At 37.3% G+C, this 20,823-nt stretch overlaps 1 protein-coding gene across 3 annotated transcripts in view; it reads left to right on the forward strand.

Moving 5' to 3' along the window:
• Positions 1-1,383: 1,383 nt before the first annotated feature.
• LOC131152723 (plastid-lipid-associated protein, chloroplastic-like) overlaps positions 1,384-20,823 on the forward strand; it is a 28,311-nt gene continuing 8,871 nt past the window's right edge. The window contains exons 1-4 of one of the 3 annotated variants that reach the window (XM_058104550.1): positions 1,405-1,961; positions 11,614-11,809; positions 12,653-12,944; positions 20,190-20,255. In XM_058104550.1, coding sequence (XP_057960533.1) covers positions 1,498-1,961; positions 11,614-11,809; positions 12,653-12,944; positions 20,190-20,227 — 990 coding nt within the window. In that variant the 5' untranslated portion in view covers positions 1,405-1,497 and the 3' untranslated portion in view covers positions 20,228-20,255. Of the gene's footprint in view, positions 1,962-11,613; positions 11,810-12,652; positions 13,194-20,189; positions 20,256-20,823 lie in introns of those variants that run through there. The other 2 variants (XM_058104551.1, XM_058104552.1) reach the window with 2 other exon arrangements.

The following is a 20,823-nucleotide window of genomic DNA, read 5'->3' on the forward strand; positions in this document are numbered from 1 at the left end:
TTTATGCTGGTAAATATCTTTTGCCCAAATTTTAGTTAAATTATATATAATCTTGTATGGAAATTGTGAATCATTTTACATGTATGTAAAAAAAAAAGGCCCCCTTAGGCATGGCATGGTGGAAAGACATCAATACGTAAGAAGGAGTATCGAAAGTTCAATTCCAGGTAGATACACTCACGAAGTCAATGGTACCTGTGGATGATGAGAGTTTATTCTGTTGGCCAGCGGAGATCGAAAATGGTGAGAGTTCGCTCTTTGACCTAGCGGGAATCATGGATGGTAAGAGTTTTTTGTAAGCCAGCGGGGACCATGGATGGTAATGGAGATGTGTCTCGGGGGTCAAGTTGGTTGAACATTCAATTGATGCACAGAAACCGTATCCACATTTCGAACTTTACCATGATCAGCGAGACTTGGGGGTGGAGGATACTAATCCATAAGCTTGGTGTTGCACCAGGGAGTCCGAAAGGCTCGTTGGTGGCTGAAGTTCCTGTATAATCCAAAAAATAAAAATAAAAATAAAAAATAAAAAAGGTATGCTTAATTAGAATTGACCAGGTAGATTATGGTTGTCAAAGTTGCTGAAAAAAAAAACTTAACACCAAGGATAGCTCAATAATTAACAAAGTAATCATAATGGAAAGACAATTTCAAATATTATAATACAAATATGAATTTCATTTCGATATGAGCTTATTAAATAATTTTAAAAATAAGTACTTATTTAAGTACAAATCAATATGTAATTTAAATACTTTTATAATATATATTTATTTTTCAAGATGGAGATTAATATTTTGTGCATTTTTATTCTTATTTTCAATAAATAAGTAATAATAATGATAATGAATAATTTAATTATAAGAGTGAAGTAATACTATATTATTAATTGAAATTTATTTTATATTTTAGCTAAAAATAAATATTTATTTTTCAAGACATTTTAAATGGAGACTAATTCCCTATGCAGTTTTTATTTTTATTTTTATTTTTAATAAATAAATAAATAGTAATGATAATTAGTCATTTTTCAATAAAAAAGAAAATTTTCTTTTCTTAGCTAAGTAAAATTTTCCTTTCTTAGCTAATTTTTAAGATCTCAAAATAACACCTTAAAAATCTAAAACTATTTTAAAAAATATTTCTATAAGGCTATAATTAGCATAAATTTTCTAAAAATATTGCATAAATATTTTTAAAAATACTTTATAATTTTTATAAAATAATATTTTTTTAGAACTAGTAATTTTTTAAAATAATATATTTTAAAAATATTATTTATTCATTACTTTATTTTGTCACATTGAATTTATAAGTAATATATAATTATTAGTCAAATTTCGCGGGGCACATTAGTAAAAACAAACAATACATGATGCCAAACTTGTCTTTTCACAACCTGTTCAACCCGTCTATCTACATAGTGTACACTCGGATATTCCCCGGCACTAGCGCTGTCTCGTCTTTACCGGAACGAAAAATCGACGATCAACCATGGCCGGAGTTTCTCAATTCAATCCCTCTATCTGCAAGGTCTTCTCTGCAACCTCACCGCAGCTTCAGTTCGGCTCCAAGCCCTCAATTTTTCCGATCAATTCGATCGGAATTGGGGAGAAAGTGACGAAGAGGTGTAGGGTTTCCTCCGTTAGGGGACGGCAAAATTTTCGGGTCCGAGCGGCGGACGAGGACGAGGGGGGCCCGTATTTGGGGGAGCCGGCCGAGGAGGGGGCGGCAGCGGCGGTGGCGGTGGCGGAGGAGGAGAAACCTAAGGAGCCGACGGAGATTAGCAGTTTGAAGAAAGCCTTGGTGGATTCGTTCTACGGGACCGATCGTGGGCTGAGAGCCTCAAGCGAGACGAGGGCGGAGATTGTTGAGCTAATTACGCAGCTCGAGGCGAAGAATCCGACTCCGGCACCGACCGAGGCGTTGACTCTTCTTAACGGAAAATGGATTCTGGCGTAAGTTTGCAAAGAGATTTAAGATTTTTAATTAATTCATGGAGTTCGATTGTGTTAATTGGTGCTTGTTTGTGATTATTAGTGGACTAAGAGTTACTCTTTCTTGGAATTCTATGGAGTTGAAATCCTGTGACTACGTAAGTGGTACACTTATTTTTCTTATAAGAAATACAGGTGTGATGTGATTCTATCAGAAGTATTGAAAAATAAATATGTTACATGTAACAATTCCTGTTAGAGAACACGATTGGCTCAAGGGTTCCCTTTGGATTAGATTCGGAAAGGGTATAATTTAAAATTATATTAAAATTTATCTAAATTAATTGAAATTCAAATCCAAATTCATGCTCCAAACGCTGCGGAAGAGAAGATTCAATGTTTTCAATCATCCTTATTTTTCAATTATTTTTGCTGAAGAAAATTCTTTTAATACTCTTTATATTTTACATATTTTCTACTCCAAAATAAGGATAAATATGTAATATCTTTATGATAAAATTGTGTTTTGTCATCAACATGCAAAGGGATTAGATATTTATTATGTAATATCTTTATGGACAAGTGAAAAGAGCCCTTAAAAATGCTCTCTATATTTTAATAATTTATAAAATTATTTCAATACTCTTTATGTTTTACATATTTTTTACTCCAAGTATTTAACTAATTAATTTTCACATCATCAACCACCTCATCTTTTATCCTACTTTTGGCATGCTATTATCTCAACTTCTCTGATTGTATCCAGAAAATAAGAACATAAGTTTGGATTTAATGTTTTAAAAACTGTTCAATGATCCCTTGTTCAATAATCAGCAGTCTGTTTGTTAATCCAATTTATCTGATCCCTTGCAAACTCCCCCCTCCCAAAAAATAAAAAATAAAAAGAAAAAAAAGAAACTTGTAGTGCATTTTACTGCATGCCATAATTTGACTGCAAAGGACTCTTGTTGCTACTTACTGGAAAACATTTACTATGCTTGTTGTTATTGTTAAGATTTAAATGTTTTATTTCATATTTATTAATGCTTATTGGAAGCTCTAGTCATTGGTAGGAGTTGTGGTTAGTGCTAGCATGTGATCTTATTTTATAGGAGTTGTGGTTAGTTCTAGCATGTGATCTTATTTTATAGGAGTTGTGGTTAGTGTTAGCATGTGATCTTATTTTATAGGAGTTGTGGTTAGTGCTAGCATGTGATCTTATCTTATAGGAGTTGTGGTTAGTGGTAACATGTGATCCTATTTTATAGGAGTTTGTGATTAGTGTTAGGATGAAGTGTTCTGATGTAAAGCCTATTTATAGGCCCTTCTTCTTATCAATTTTTAGATAAGAGTTTTACCATTTTAACTTGTCTCTTTTGTTTTCTCTTACCTTTGTATTAGTGGTATCAGAGCAGAAAACGTGTGAGAAAAAACAAGAGAGATAGAGTGTTCAAACAGAATTAATGGCTTTAGATTCAAATTTTGTGCAGACGGCGATCCCACGTTTTGATGGTCACTATGACCATTGGAGTATGCTAATGGAGAACTTTCTACGGTCAACAGAGTATTAGCGGATCGTTGAATCTGGAATTAAAGAACCAGCAACAAATACAGTCCTGACGGATGCCCAGAAAACAGCGTTGGAAGGGAGAAAGTTAAAAGATTTGAAGGCAAAAAATTACCTTTTTTGGGCCATTGATCATCCCATCTTGGAAACAATTCTTAGCAAAGAAACTTCCAAAGATATTTGGGATTCCATGAAGAAAAAATATCAAGGCTCTGCTAGAGTGAAGCGTGCACAACTTCAAGCTTTGAGAAGAGATTTTGAGGCTCTACAAATGAAGGATGGGGAATCTGTCACCAGCTATTGTGCCAGGACAATGGAGATTAGCAACAAAATGCGATTTCATGGTGAGAAGATGGACGATGTCACCATTGTGGAGAAGATATTGCGTTCCTTGACACCAACGTTTGATTATGTCGTGTGTTCAATTGAAGAATCGAAAGACATAGATGCCTTCTCTCTTGATGAACTGCAGAGTTCCTTGCTGGTCTACGAACAAAAGATGAACCGAAGTTCAACTTCGGAGGAGCAAGCTTTGAAGGCTTCTACCTCTACTAATTTCTCAAACTCTAGAGGAAGGGGTAGAGGTAGAGGTAGAGGTAGAGGAAGGGGAGATCGAGGCAATAGAAATGGCAGTAGGTATTTCAAAGCAAATGATAATCAATTTTAGGGCAAAGGTAGAGGACGAGATCAACATTTTGACAAATCCAAGGTAGAGTGCTTTAGATGTCATAAATTTGGCCATTATCGTTTTGAATGTTATACTAGGTTGCCTAATGACAAAGAAAAGGAAAAGCAATCAAATTTTGTCGAAAAAAAGGAAGTGGAAACTTTGTTGAGGTTGTTCAAGCTAATCGGGAACCTGAATCTGATGTTTGGTATGTGGATACGGGCTGTAGTAACCACATGTGTGGAAATAAGTCTTCTTTTTCTTATTTAAATGAAGGCTTTCATTCTACAATAAGTTTTGGAGATTGTTTCACTGTGAGGGTGATGGGAAAAGGTGATATTGAGATAAGAACCAAGAATGGTTTTGTAGAAACAATTTCTAATGTCCTTTACGTTCCTGACTTGAAAAGCAATTTGTTAAGTGCTGGTCAATTGCAAGAAAAGGGATATGTAATCACTATTCAAAATGGTGTTTGTGAGATTTATGATCCTACTAGAGGAGCTATTGCTGTTGTGCAAATGAGTTCAAACAGGTTGTTTCCATTGAAGATTGAAAGTGTGCAATCTTGTTTGGTAGCTGAAGTAAAAGATCATTCTTGGTTGTGGCATTTTCGTTATAGCCACTTGAGTTTTGGTGGATTGAAGACCCTCCAACAGAAAAATATGGTGACTGGTCTTCCCCAGATTAGTATTCCTTCCCATGTTTGTGAAGAATGTGTTGTTGGCAAATAATATCGTTCTCAATTTCCCCAAGGGGAGTCATGGTGAGCAAAAGGTGTTCTGGAGCTAATTCATTCTGATATTTGTGGCCCGATAACACCATCTTCTAATGGAGGTAAAAGATACTTAATTACCTTCATTGATGATTATGCTCGAAAAACTTGGGTTTATTTTTTACAGAAAAAATTAGAAGCTTTTTGTGCATTTAAAAGCTTCAAGGCTTGTGTGGAAAATGAAACAGGAAAGACCATTAAGATCCTTCGAACAAATTGTGATGGAGAATATTGATCAACCGAATTTGAATTTTTTTGTGAAGTTCATGGCATTCGAAGAGCGCTGACAGCTGCTTATACACCATGTTAGAATTAGTGTATTCCCAAGAGGGGGGGTGAATTGAAATTTTAAACTTTTCTCCTAGGTGAATTAGATGTCAGTTGAGTATTACAACCTAGGATCTTTTCTATTCAGTTCCAAATACGCCGATAAATATAATATGTGAAAATTTAAATCAAACGCATCATTCACGTAATAACATACACGTGCGGTAAATATAAAGTACGACAATATACACAAACACACAATATGTTATCGGGGTTCGGCCAACTGTGCCTACGTCCTCGCCTCTAGCTCGCAAGACCGAGGATTCCACTAATAGCTCACTTAAGGGTGGAGCGACACCGATTACAATCAGGTCAATTAGCACAGGACTGACCTCAACCTTAACCAGGTCAATGAGCTGAGCTGACCTCAACCTACACACCTTAATAGGATGACGCACTTAGCTTTTCTAATCGGGTCTAAGTCAATCCGGGACTATACCAGGGCTAGTCTCCCTTTTCAGGCCCGTGCCTGAAAATACAACAGTATTTGCAATCAAATAATATCGGTACAGTGATTATGCTTTCAAGTAAAGCAGATGTGTACCCAACTACGCGCAATTACATACACCACAATATGATTTAATATATAAGTTCAGTATGGTCCAATATCTCAACTCTCAGATATATATATTTACTATTAGTATAATGAGTGCACGAGAGTATCAATTAAGCAATCTTTGTATCACAGGATATTCAGCCAAGGTGTTCACACAAAGATATCAAGCAAGTCTCATTTATATTAATCAATGTGATATTTCGGTCACGTAGATCAGATAATGTATATGCTTGGTTTGCAAAAGATGTGTAATCTTTGTATTCAGCAAATAATATGAGAGTGAATAACTTTTACACAAAGATTAATATAACAAACACAAATATCTTCTCACAAGTATTATCAAATATAAATAACAGAAGATATTTGAGTATGTTTTGAAAATGATTTTGCAACCCAAAGACAAATACAAACTTCTCAAGATATTGCAATGAATATGTAATACTCAAAAGTTTTATACAAGTCTTCTTAGGAGAGACTTATTAACAAAGTTCCCTAAGAACACTTAGGTTTAGCTCTCGTAAAAATCAAATCAATCTAATCCGAATGAGAGAGCAAACCTTTCTAATCAAGCACTCAATCAACTTACAGAGATTTTGAGCAATAAAAGAAAGTAAGTATGAGTGGTTTTGGTATGAAAATGAGTATTATAGGTTTTTGGATTTTCAGAGAATTTTTCCTAATTAAATCTACTAATCTCTTGCTAATTTGCACAAATGATCATATATATATAGACATGGGATAAGATATGACCGTTATGGACTTATTGAGCATTATTAGGAAAGTTTTAAATCATTTTAAATTAGTTAACCCTATTTAAAAAATATTTAACCGTGGTAAAAATCAGGGGCACCCGAGAGGTCCGGTCGACAAAAGTTCATATGGTTCGGTCGACCAGGACATTTTTGAATTGAGGGCTCGATCAATCGAAAGTGGGTGATTTTTCACTTTACTGAGGTTCGGTCGACCAAGCCATTTTGAACTGAATGGTTCGGTCGACCAGACAGTTGGGATTTCTCCCGAGGACTCTCGGTCGACCAAGTAGTTGCAATACAAATTTGGCTCGATCAACCAGATGGTCAAATTGTTGACCAGAGAGGGTTTCGATCGACCGGGGCTTTTTGAACTACATTGGTTCGGTCTACCAGGCCCTTGGTCAATTGTTGGCCCAGGCTTGGTTCGGTTGACCGGGGCAGAATGAACTGCCAAGGTCAGTCGACCGAAAGTGCACAATGTCTGCATTTTGGTCTTGTCTTGAAACACATAAACCCTATTCAAGTGCCTAACAATCAAGGGTGCAATGGTGTGTGTCCTAAGGCCATTTTTGTCCAAAATAAAGACACCAAAATAGTCCAGTGTCGGTCGACCTTCGGTCGATCGAAGGGTAATCCCGAAAGTCTTTCTAAGGTCATTTTTAGTTTACGGCTAGTTTAAGCTTACCTATTAGATTATGCATGTGATGTGTGTGAGCTTATTACAAACCAATCCCTATTTACTATTACAGACCCTTTGCATATAAATGAAATACAATACAATCGTAAATTGGGTCTTCAGCTTCAGTTCCTCTTTGTACTATCACTATGATCTGCCAATTAGAATACCTTCACATCAACTCGGCAGACATTAAATACCTGAATATTTGTCATAATCAAAACCGGGATATGACCTATAAGGTCAACACACCACAACAAAATGGTGTATCAGAGAGGAAAAATAGAACCATCCTTAATATGGTGAGAAGCTTGTTGGCAAGAGGGAGATTTCCAAAACTGTTTTGGCCTAAAGCAGTAAATTGGAGTATTCACATCTTGAATAGAAGTCCTACATTTTCTGTTCAAAATATGAGACCAGAGGAGGCTTGGAGTGGAAGGAAACCAGGTGTAGATTATTTTAAAATTTTTGGCTGCATCGCTTATGCACATATCCCGGATGAAAAAAGGAAGAAACTTGATGATAAAGGGGAAAAGTGTGTCTTTCTTGGTGTTAGTGAAGCATCCAAAGCATATAGATTGTTTAATCCACTAACCAAGAAGATTGTGACCAGCCGAAATGTTGTCTTTGATGAGGAAAACACTTGGGATTGGAATAGGCAACAACCTACTCAAGTTCTTTTTGACAATGATTCTGAAAGAGAGCCAACTCCAGCAGCATTTATGCTTGAAAATTCATTAGAAGCAACTCCAACAGCTGCTGAAATTTTGCCAGCAGCTCAATCTCTTCGTCGTATTCGAAAGAGGCCCGCATGGATGGAAGACTATGAGGTAACTAAAATTAAAGATCTAATCACTCATTTTGCTTTATTTTCAGATTGTAATCCTACAACTTTTGAAAGTGCCGTCAAAGAAGCAAAATGGCGGAAGGCAATGGATGATGAAATTGATTCCATTGAAAGAAATGATACTTGGGAGCTGACTGATCTTTCGAAAGGGCACAAAACCATTGGTGTAAAGTGGGTATTCAAAACAAAACTAAAAGAAAATGGTGAAGTTGATAAGTATAAGGCGCGTTTGGTAGCGAAGGGATATAAGCAGGAATATGGGATCGATTATATAGAAGTTTTTGCTCTCGTTGCAAGACATGATACAATCAGATTAATGATTGCATTGGTGGCGCATAACTCGTGGCCTATTTTCTAGCTGGATGTCAAATCGGCATTCTTGCATGGAAACTTGGAGGAACAGGTATTTATAGAACAACCCCTTGGTTATATTAAGATCGGAAATGAGTATAAGGTATATAGATTAAAGAAAACTCTTTATGGATTAAAACAAGCTCCATAAGCTTGGTATAGTTGCATTGAGACTTATTTTTTGAAAGAAGGCTTTCACAAATGTCCATATGAGCACACACTTTTTGTTAAAATTGGAGATAAAGGGAAATTGCTCATTGTTTGCTTATATGTAGACGATCTTATATTTACTGGAAATGATGGTGTCATGTTTAAAGAATTCAAGAAATCTATGATGGTTGAATTTGAAATGTCTGACCTTGGTATGATGCATTACTTCCTTAGCATAGAAGTAGTACAATCAACTAACGTGATCTTTATTTCTCAAAAGAAGTATGTGCAAGATATTTTGGACAGGTTTCGGATGAAGGATTGCAATCCTGTAAGCACTCCAACTGAGTTTGGTTTGAAGCTAAACAAAGATCATGAAGGGAAGAAGGTGGACAGCACACTTTACAAGAAAATTGTTGGCAGTTTGATGTATTTAACTGCAACAAGACCAGACATAATGTATTCTGTGAATTTGATAAGTAGATATATGGAGAATCCAACAGAAATGCATTTGTTAGCTGCCTAGAGAATCCTTCGTTATTTGCAAGGAACTAGAGATTTTGGGCTGTTCTACAAGAAGGTTGAAAAGTTAGAGTTGTTCGGGTTTACTGATAGTGATTATGCAGGAGACCAAGATGATTGAAGGAGCACTTTGGGCTATGTTTTTATGTTGGGTACAGGGGTTGTTTCATGGTCTTCTAAGAAGCAACCAATTGTCACCTTGTCAACTACAGAAGCTGAATTTATTGCTGCAACCGCTTGTGCTTGTCAAGCTATCTGGTTGAAAAGAATTCTTGAAGAGCAATAGTTCAAGCAAGTTGAAGCTACTACAGTTTTTTGTGACAACTACTCAGCAATCAAACTCTCCAAGAATCTTGTGTTACACGGAAGAAGCAAACATATCAATGTGAAATATTATTTTTTAAGAGATCTCAGCAATGATGGAACAATCAAAATGGTTTATTGTCGAAGTGAAGACCAATTTGTAGATATACAGACCAAGCCTCTCAAGCTGGCTACATTTGTGAAGTTGTGTGGTCTACTTGGAGTTTGTTCACGTGCTGCTGTAAAGAAGGACTTTGCAGAGGGTTGATTTTCTTTTAAACTGATTTCTGTAGATTTCAGTTTAAGGGAGGGTGTTAAGATTTAAATGTTTTATTTCATATTTATTAATGTTTATTGGAAGCTCTAGTCATTGATAGGAGTTGTGGTTAGTGCTAGCATGTGATCCTATTTTATAGGAGTTGTAGTTAGTGCTAGCATGTGATCCTATTTTATAGGAGCTGTGGTTAGTGCTAGCATGTGATCTTATTTTATAGGAGTTGTGATTAGTGCTAGTATGTGATCTTATCTTATAGGAGTTGTGGTTAGTGCTAGCATGTGATCCTATTTTATAGGAGTTTGTGGTTAGTGCTAGGATGAAGTGTTCTGATGTAAAGCCTATTTATAGGCCATTTTTCTTATCAATTTTTAGATAAGAGTTTTTCCATTTTAACTTGTCTCTTTGGTTTTCTCTTACCTTTGTATCAGTTATGCTGTTTAGAGTTTATGATTTTTCGTACCTAAAGACTTATGTATTGTAATAACTAAGTTTTCTGCCTTGATAAAATTTATCTTACCTTCTTGTTTGTTTATTTATCATTTTTTCCAAGCTATAGAAGGCTAGAACTAGAACCCGAACTCAAACCTATATGAAAGAGAGAATAATTATATAGATTGATATATTATATATAACTAAAATTTTTAGGACAAAAGGCTAAGCTCCACGTAAAAGATAACTATAAGAAAAAAGGCCTACTTACAAGATGAAAAGTAATAGAATAGTAGCAAAACTTACTGAATATTTTTGTAAAGCAGTGAGATCGTATAGACTGGTTGTTTTCAATTTGGCGTTTATTTTCTATTTTCTAGTCCTGTTGTTTTGACTTTTGGGGGGCTGTAGGAGTGAGTTGTACAAGAAAAATTATTAGGTTAGTTTGAAAAACCACACCAAATTTTAGATGACCAGAATCATGCACTGGGGGGGGGGGGGGGGGTTGTTCATATCTTATAATATCCACTTCAACCATACCTTACACTTTCTCATTATTTAATTAGCTGCAGACTTAAACTTGATGTGTTTCTGACTGCATAATCTAAGGGGTATTCAGCTTCTTTATGCTGGGTCTGGTGGGGGGCACTTGCCTACCCTCACCCCTATTGTATCTGCCCTTCTTTTGAGTACATTTGGGAATTATAAATGAGAATATACATGGGATACAGATAAACTGAATTTTGAAAGGCATTAGATTCTCTCACTGCATGAAACAGCACCATGGAATATGAGATTCAATTATTTTGCCCTTCCCAATCCCAAATGTTAACAAGTTCATACACAAATAGTTAATATGATAAGTTTCTTTGACATTAGTGATAATTAATGGCAGTAATGGGGAAAGGGGAAAAAAGCTATAAATATAGAAATGGTGGCAAATGTGATTGAAAGCATCTAGTATCCATCTTTGATGTACAACATCCCATGATTAGCATTTAATGTGATGGTATTATATGTTGATTATACAATGCTACACTGAGATCCATGGTAACGTGTGTTTATATTGCTCGCATTTTCTCCTCCATGTCCTATTTCTTTCCCCTATTATTCTTTCCATATTTTTCTGTTTCCATGTTATAATTATAGATTTTATAGGAGCATTTCCCATTCATGATCCTTATCACCCTTCTGATTCACTCCGCATTAGCCTGTTGGGAAACTATGATTAGGGATGCTTCTTTCACTCTAGAAATTTTGTTTTTTGAAATTTTAGTTTGTCACGGAGGGTGACTTTGGGGTTTGCATTTACTCACTAGTCAGTATTAGCCAAAGTATTTTTCTGAAAAGGGTGTTGATGTTTTTAGTTATTTAGAGCAAAACCAGTCCCACCTACGTTTAAAAGCTGTTAAGAGTTTGTTCTTTGTAATTTAATGGTTGTGTAATATGTTACTTTGAAATTTTTGGGGTCCTGCAGGTATACATCATTTGCAGGTTTGTTCCCCCTGATGTCAAGGGGAACACTACCATTGGTGAAAGTGGAGGAGATATCTCAGACCATCGATTCAGAGACATTCACAGTCCAAAATTCCGTTCAGTTTTCTGGACCACTCACCACTACTTCTGTCAGCGCTAATGCTAAATTTGAAGTCCGAAGTCCCCAGCGTGTGCAGGTTCACTTTCTACACTCTGCTTCTGTAACTTCTTGCATTTACTCATCACTTATGAACCCTAAGTTGCACAATTCCTACTTAAGAGTACGTTTATAGCCCCACAACAATGCAATCGGATGGGGATATTTCATATACAATCCTAAGCCTTTTCTTGCATAGATGCATTTTCTTCAAAATTTTCTTTTATTATGGCCCATATAGTTTTCTGCCGCTGAAAAAACATCTTTGGGTTGGCCAACGAATATATCCATGTTATAAGCTGATTACTCATAAAAGGGTAGGCTAACAAGAGGAAAGAAAAGAAGTAATGAGGTTGGTTACTAGTAAGCAGGGCTCATAAAACAGCGTTGGATCCAGTACTTGCAGTTTGTGGACTGAAGCTTTTTTTGTTTCTTCTTTACTTTATAAGATTAATGGTTTTTTTTTCTCCCCTTTACAATTATTCATTTGTAATAATAAATTATTACCACATGGATTTCCTTCTCTCTCTCTCTCTCTCTCTAATTTTGAAACAACCTCCAAACTTTGATTCACAACAACAAAACCAGCCTACTGTTTTTAAGCCTATATATGTTGATCAGACTCTGGTTCATATATGTTTAAGGTTAGAAGGACAAAGAATTAATAATTGAAGGTCATGTCTGAGAATTGGGGTACATTTCGTTAGAAGGTTTTTCACATTTGGTGGTTTTGATTCGATGGTATTTGTACTTGCTGTTTAATCAATACTTCATTGTTTTAACATCAGTAGATTTCATCACATTTTGCAACAGATTAGTCCTTCTTGTTTTCTATCATAATGGTTTATTTATTTATTTATTTGCTGGGTCTTCTCCAATTCAGATCAAGTTCCAAGAAGGCATCATTGGAACTCCCCAGCTGACAGACTCTATCGTGATCCCAGAGAACGTAGAATTTCTGGGACAAAAGATCGACCTCACCCCATTCAAAGGCTTAATCACCTCACTCCAGAACACTGCTTCGTCTGTTGTAAAGACCATTTCCAACCAACCACCATTGAAGATCCCTATCTCAAACAGTAGTGCTGAATCATGGCTACTAACGACATACCTCGATGAAGAACTTCGGATCTCTAGGGGAGATGGGGGCAGCGTATTTGTGCTCATCAAGGAAGGTAGCCCCCTTTTGACGCCCTAAACAAATGAATTTGGATATGCTTGTACCCCCAAGAACTAGATGGTTTGTGTGTAGTTATTTCCTTAATTACTGAAAATAACATGTGTATTGTCAAAATTAAATGTTATGTATGTGTAAAATCAAATTTGGGGCTTGTTAATTTATTATGTATTTTAATTATCTTCCCCACTTTTTTGATAATCAAACATGGAAAAAGTGAAATCTATTCTTCACACTTTCCTTCTAATGTTTTAAGATTTTGCCTCCACGTGCATTACACTCCAATATTCATTGGGTTATCATTGCTTCTTACAAGTTGAAAGATGTTCATTGGGTTATTCCTTTTCGTTACTAGAAAAAGCAATCCAAGCAGCTCAGGCAGAAAAGAAACGAAAATGGACCACCAAATGTAGACGAAAAAAATAGACGAGAAAAAAAGACTGACAAACAACAAACTACTACAAGCATAATTAAGCCCAAATTGGTGAAGCTTGGTCATTCACAACATGGTCATTCTGTATAGGACATTAGTATAGAAAATGTAGAAGATGCTCTTTTATTGATGTGAAGATGTCCAATATATAGGACTTGTACAAAGTATAGTTGTTATAAATTCAAAAGTATCAAATCAAAAGATCTTAAACTATTAAATACAAATAAATATTTAGTAATATAGCTAAAGAATTCAAAGCAATTGCAGACTATTGAATATTAGTCAATCTTTAGCTGTACAGGTTCTCAGTAATTCAGTAATCGATAGAATCCGAAGTAGTGAACTCTTCGGACATAACATGTTGCTACTTGAGATCCTTAAAGGCTTGAGACACCCATATGGGCTTTATAGGTTGAGGAAGAGGGTGTTTAGTGGCAAGGTAAATTTGTTTGAGTCTATTGATCATGCGTCAAGGTTGCATAATTAAGTATTTAGATGCATTAATTAAGTGTCATCATTTTAATTAAATACTTAATTATGTTAAATATTTTAATCATTGAACTCATTTGATAATTTTAAGATAATTAACCTACACTTGTTGTAAATTTATGTACATTCGTGTTCTATTATTACAGGTAATTTTTTAGGAATCAAGGTCAAAATTAAAATGCACATGAAAAATCGGCATTTTTGGGAATTACAAGGTTAAGGGCACGCACCTGAACTTGCACACCAAGGGAAGGGCAAGCCAATACACCGGAGTTCTCTTGCTGATGTCAAAGATGATACAACACCTACTTCAACTTTGAAGTCTTAAACGACAAGGGATTCTGACAAGGGCTTTACAAAGGAAGAAAGGACAAGCTCACGACAAGCAACAAGGCCGACCATGCACCACGTTGAAGGGAAGCATCATGAGCCATGCACGTGCGTGAGAGGGTTGTGCCATGCAATTCATAAAGAAGCCCTGCCATGCATGTTTGTGAGAGACCGTGAAAGAAAATTGTTAAGATTAATACAAACTTTATTAATCTTTTTGTGTACATACAACTATACAAGACCATCCTTTTATAGGAGAAGGAGACATACAAGGGTACAAGGGTATTTTAGGGAGTATCTTAGGGAGATATAGTAACATTCCCCCTCAAACTCAATGTGGTATCGAAGATGACATCTGGAGTTTGTATATTAAAGCACGATGGCGACCAGGTGGATGAGATTTCGTGAAGATATCAGCTAACTAATCAGCTGAAGGAACTAACAAGAGGCGAAGTATTCTGTCCTGAAGATGATGACACACAAAGTGACAGTCGATCTCGATATGTTTGGTGCATTCATGAAAGATATCGTTGTGAGCGATCTGGACAGCACTATGATTGTCATAATAAAGCGGAGTGTTTGAGGGCTAAGGAACTCTCATATCTTGGAGAAGCCAACAAAGCCAAAGAAGCTCAAAAGTAGTATCAATGAGAGCCCGATACTCAGCCTCATTGCTAAAGCGAGAGCAACAATAGTCTGCTTTTTGCGCTGCTAAGAGATAAGAGAATCACCAAGTAAAAAAAGAAAACTAGTGGTAGACCGACGATCAGTAGGGTCCCCCGCCCAATTAGCATCTGAATAAACTTGTAACGTCAAGGATGAGTGAGAGGAAAAAAAAAAAAGGCCATGAAATAAGGTGCCCTACACATATTGTAAGATGCGAAGAACAACTGCATAGTGAACAGACTGAGGAGCCGACATAAATTGACTAACAAGGTGCACCGCATAGACAATGTCTAGTCTAGTGACAGTGAGATAAATCAAACTCCCGACAAGTTGTCGGTAATGAGTGGCATTGGGGAGAAGCTCCCCATCAGTAGGACGGAGTTTGATATTGGGCTCCAGCGGACTATTAGTTATCTTACAATCGGTGAGGCCAACATGTGTGAGAAGATCATAGGCATATTTGGCTTAGGTCAAGGAGTAGCCATCAAAGGTAGGGGACACTTCTAAGCCAAGGAAGTAGCGAAGAGAACCGAGGTCTTTCATCTCAAACTTCCAACATAGAAATTGCTTAAGCTCATGAATACCAGAAGTATCATCACCAGTAATGATCATATCGTCAACATAAAGTAGTAGAAGACTTATGCCAATAGCAGTGTGATAGGTAAAAAGAGCTGAATCATAGGGGCTAGAGGCAAACCCAAGTTGGGCAATAGTGGAGCTGAACTTGGCCAACCAAGCACGAGGAGCTTGGTTAAGCCTATATAAAGCACAGGGAAGATGACAAACCTGACCACAAGAATGAGGATACCCAAGGGGGGGCTGCATATATACCTCCTCAGCCAAATCACCATGTAAGAAGACATTCTTGAAATCCATATAAAATAAAGGCCATCGCCGAGCAGAGGCAACAGCCAAAAGGGAGCGAACGGAGGTAATACGAACAACAGGGGCAAATGTCTCCTCATAATCAATGCCATATTTCTGAGTACAGCCCTTTGCCACTAAACGAGCTTTATGTCATACTTCAGAACCGTCGGAGTTTGTTTTCCGTTTATACACCCATTTGTTCCCAACTACAGTCTTACCAGGAGGCAAGCCAACCAGGTCCCAAGTATGAGTTTTGTGAAGTGCGTCAAGTTCTTCAGACATAGCTTGCTGCCAAATAGGAACAGAACAAGCTTCGCGATAACTATGAGGCTCATGAAGGGAGTCAAGAGTAGAAAAACAGTGAAAGTCACTAAGATAGGCAGGAGGTGCCCTTACCCGACTAGAACGATGGACATCCAAATCAATGGATCAAGTGGTGTGGAAGCGATGGCAGGATCATCAGACATTCCAGGTTTGGGAGTGGCAGACGCAGAGGGATCACCTGATGAGCTGGTAGGACCTGCATTAGAAGAGAAAGAGGGAGAGTGATCGAGGGTAGGATCAGTGAAAATGGGGGAGTATGAGAGACAATCGGAGGAAAATGGAGAGATACTAGTGAACATGTGTTCCCAAAATTGAACATGCTGAGAGACTCGAAGAAGCTTGGCTATGGGGTCATTGCACCGATAACCCTTGTGTTCAATGCCATAACCAAGAAAGCAACATAGACAAGAACGAGGTTCAAGTTGTGTATGTTCATGAGATGGAAGCAAAACAAAGCAAGCACAACCAAAGACTTTGAGAAGAGAATAATCAGGTACCTTTCCATATAGAGCCTTATATGGAGATTTATTGGAAAGAGTAGGGGTTGGAACCCGATTAATAGTGTAAACAACGGTAAGAGCAGCTTCACCCCAAAAGGATTCTGGGAGGGATGTAGAGAAGAGTTGAGAGCAAACAGTGTCAAGAATATGACGGTGCTTACGTTCGACATGACCATTTTGTTGGGAGGTGGATGGACAGGATCAATGGGAGACAGTGTCGACCTCTCAAAGTTCTTCAATGAAATGGGTAGAAGTATATTCCAGGGCATTATCTGACCAAAAGACTTCAATGGTGCGAGCAAACTGAGTTTTAATCATCTACTTAAAGTCACGAAAAGCATTAAGTAACCCAGTGCGATCATGCAAAAGATAAATCCATGTATACCGAGAGTAATCATCGATAAAAATGACAAAGTAACGAGACCCGCCCTTAGTAAGGACAGGAGCAGGTCCCCAAATATCAGAATGAACCAAATCAAAAGGTGTAGAAGACAAAGAATTACTTTCATGAAATGGTAGAGCTTTATGTTTCCCAAGTTGACAAGGCATACAATCAAAATGTTCAAATTTAACATTTCCTAAGCAACCACTAGAAGCTAAAGACTGAACACGAGACAACGAGGCATGACCGAGATGAGAATTCCAAACACTGAAAGACACTGCAGCAGAAAGAGATGGAGGAGAACACGCACGAGGAAAAGGCAGAGATGTGAGCTCGAAAAGGCGACCAACTTTACGCCTGGTCCCAATAAGCTGGCCCGTCTTCGGATCCTATACATCACAACCTTTGTGAGAAAAGGTTAAGATCAGACCACTTTAAACAAGTTGACCAATAGAAAGGAGATTGAGAGAAAAGTTAGGCACAACATATGTATCAGGTACAGAAAAAGTAGGAGTAGAAAGATTACCAAGAAGACTAACAGACATATGTGAATCATCATCAGTATAAATTAAGGGAACATAAGTTAAAGATTGCTTATGCGTCACTAAAGAGGAATTAGAGGTCATATGATTGCAACAGGCAAAATCAATAAACCAAGGTGTAGAGATACCTGTGGAGATTGATAAGGTAGTAGAAGTGCGGGATAGAACCTGGGTGATAATTGCCTCAAGGTTAGCTGTAGAAAGAGACGAAAAAGGAGGTATAGAAGATGGAACAGAAATTGAGGAGTTGGTGGAGACAGCAGCAACAGGCTTGGAAGAGTACAAGGCCTTAGCCTTGAGAGCATCCCGAGCATCCTTGGCCTTCTTCTTAGGAGAATCGGAAATACGATGACCGTCTTCCTTACAATAGTTGCACTGGCCATTGAAATGACGCGGTTTAGAAGATGCAACAGCTGCTGCAGGAGTAGCCGAAGTAGAGGAACAAGACGGAGCAGTAGCTAAAACCATATTGGTAGAATGAACCCAACGAGTTTGTTGGCGTGTCTCCTCAGAAATGAGCTCCGCAAGAGCAACCTCAAGTGTAGGAAGAGGCGATCGATGTAACAAAGAAGCTTAAGTATTCTCAAATTCATCTCGGATTTGCATCATAAAGTATATAAACTGACGATGATCCCGATATGCAGCAAAAAATTTAATCGACTGTTCATCAGAAAAAGCAGGGTTAGCTTGAGAAAGCTAATCCCAAATGCCACTAACCTGAACATGAAACTCGACAATATATTGTCCAGGTTCTTGACGCATCTGGGAAAGCCTAGTTTCCAACTGAAACTCGAGAGCAGCATCATTACCACAATTGTATCGTTTGGCCAAAAAATCCTAAGCAAGTTTGGCATTACGAAATTTAGGAAGTAGACTCTGAATAATAGGAACAGATATATTAATAATCAGGAAAGGATCTTACAGTGAGTACTTTCCCATTCACTAAGAGCCTCATCAAACTCTTCTGTTGATTGCGTGTCAGTTTTCGTGAGTTTTTGTTTTGTTCAAGTGACAAAACGCCATAATCGCCGACCAATAAAAAAAACTAACATTTGTTAGGCCCAAGCATTGTAGTTGGTGTAGTGACTCGAAGAATAATGGTATTTAAATAATTAAGAGGGATAGAAATGGAAAAAGAAACAGAAGAAGATGGAAGACTTCGTTGACGACATTGCACTTTGGGGGTAATAACCGAAAATTTTTCCTTGGTCCTCTTCGACGAATACATGGGATTTGTCGATGAGGGTATAGCAGGACCTCGTCGACGAGGACGAGCTTCGTTGATGAGAAAATACCGAGAGGATGTTTGGGCGACTCTGAATTTCATCGACTAAGGGCAGGGTTCGTTGACGAATTGTCTCTTGACCTTGTTGATGAGGTGACGTGGCTCGTCGACGAAGGCCGTAGTATAAATAGCCTAAACTTGGTTTATACACATAATTTTCAGCGTAAATCTCTCCTCTCTCTCTCTCTGGGACGGTGCTTCCTCCCTTTTTCTTCGATTTCGGTTCCGTCAGTCGTCGGATCGACGATCTGAGGCCACCACGATGCTTTTGGCAGAGTTCTCTTCAAGTCTGCCGGGGCAGATCGTCGGTGGGATTGAGTCGAATTTCTCCCCAGAATCAGAGTAAGGTCTTTTATTCAGTTTTTGACCTTCTGGCAGTTGTAAGAAATGATGTAAGTCAAGAAATATTATTCTATTCTGACAAATGTGGTTTTCAGGGTGTGGAATAGGAAGGCCTGCGGGTATAGGATCAGTATACGATAGGGGCTTTTAGACAGTTTGGTAAGGGAAACATGCTATGCTAGGAAAACCTAGTATGATATCAGTATGAAGTTATTGTTTTTACCAGATTATTATTCAGAGCTGAAATTTATGCAATTTATTATTGATGTTAAAATAATTTAAATTATTGTGTGGCATGAGAGTATGAATACCGTATAGAAACATGTTTTTACAGCATTTTCAGGAATATGTTTTACAGAATATACAGACAGTGAAATGTGTTTACAGTATATTTCAGAATATCATGATTTTACAGTTTTGCAACACCATAACAGGTAGATTTACAGTTTATCTCAGAAAAATGCAGTTGATATAGTTATAGAATATTACAGAATCATGGTAAAACAATTAGTTGTATATAGAAACGTATTATATAGTATCAGACCCTGATGAATTAGACAACAGAGCACGGTACCGTAGCTACTGATATACAGATATTCAGTTCAGAGTGCAACCACTTAACTCAGATAGTAAGTGGTATGAGGTCGATCGTGCCTAGTTGTGGACAAGCTCCCCATCGGATATGGGTTGAGGAGGGCCGATCTGACCGAGGAGTAGAGTAGTTTACCTTGGTAGGCCAGTCAGGATAGATCCAGCCTTCGGGCCGCACAACCCTTTCATGAGGGATTAAATCATGACATACAGTCATCCAGGGAAATATTCTCAAATATTATAGTATTATCAAATTTTTCGAAATAGTAGTATTATTATGAAAAGTAATTTCATACAGTTTGACATGTTAAATTATGTAGTTAAAGGTTTTATAATATGTTATGTAGCATCAGCATTTTCAGTTTTAGTTATTTGTACTACTCTTAACTCGGATTAATTTTTACAGATCCATATCTTAATAGCCACACACTAGTAATAGCATGTTTCGTCTTACTGAGTTTTGACTCATTTTAGTGTTGAATTATTTTTCAGGTGAATCAATTGGGCGAGTGGAGCAGGCTCGCAGATAGAGGAGCCGTTAGTCTGTCCTTTTTTAGGGTAAGTGTTTTTTTTTTTGGGTACAATTTGGTTAGCCCTGGTATTAGTAAGAGTAGTTCTTAAGAGTACAGTAAAATAGGTAATATTTGTGGAATATATAGACACTCTGGTATTGTAAATTTTCTGGATTGTGTTTATATGGATTTCGCTTCCCACTATTTAGGTTGATGGTTTGGTTTAGTTTAGTAGGTATTAGAGCATTATGAATTTTATAGTATATATATAAACCAGTTAAATAATAAGTCGTTACAGTTGGAGCTATTCAAAACAATCTCTATAGGGCGGGCAACATCAATTAAAGACGCCATATAAAAAAAATAATGGATAATACTGATCGATGGAGAGCAAGTAGCAATTTAACAGAATCTGAAAGATGAAAATTGGTGCTTCGCTAGAGAAAGAATGCGACCAAGGAGCAAGTTAGAGCACAAACCGTTGTTGTTATAAACCTTGCCAAGGAACCGGTTCTGTCATGGATTTTCCAAGAAATCAAAGGTTCCCTCGCCATCAACAAGCGGGATTATACTGCGGGGACTCAATTGCCTATGCCGAGCGCGGCCAGGGAGCA

The sequence above is a fragment of the Malania oleifera genome, chromosome 4 (assembly GCF_029873635.1).
Source record: "Malania oleifera isolate guangnan ecotype guangnan chromosome 4, ASM2987363v1, whole genome shotgun sequence".
Taxonomy (NCBI): Eukaryota; Viridiplantae; Streptophyta; class Magnoliopsida; order Santalales; family Ximeniaceae; genus Malania; species Malania oleifera.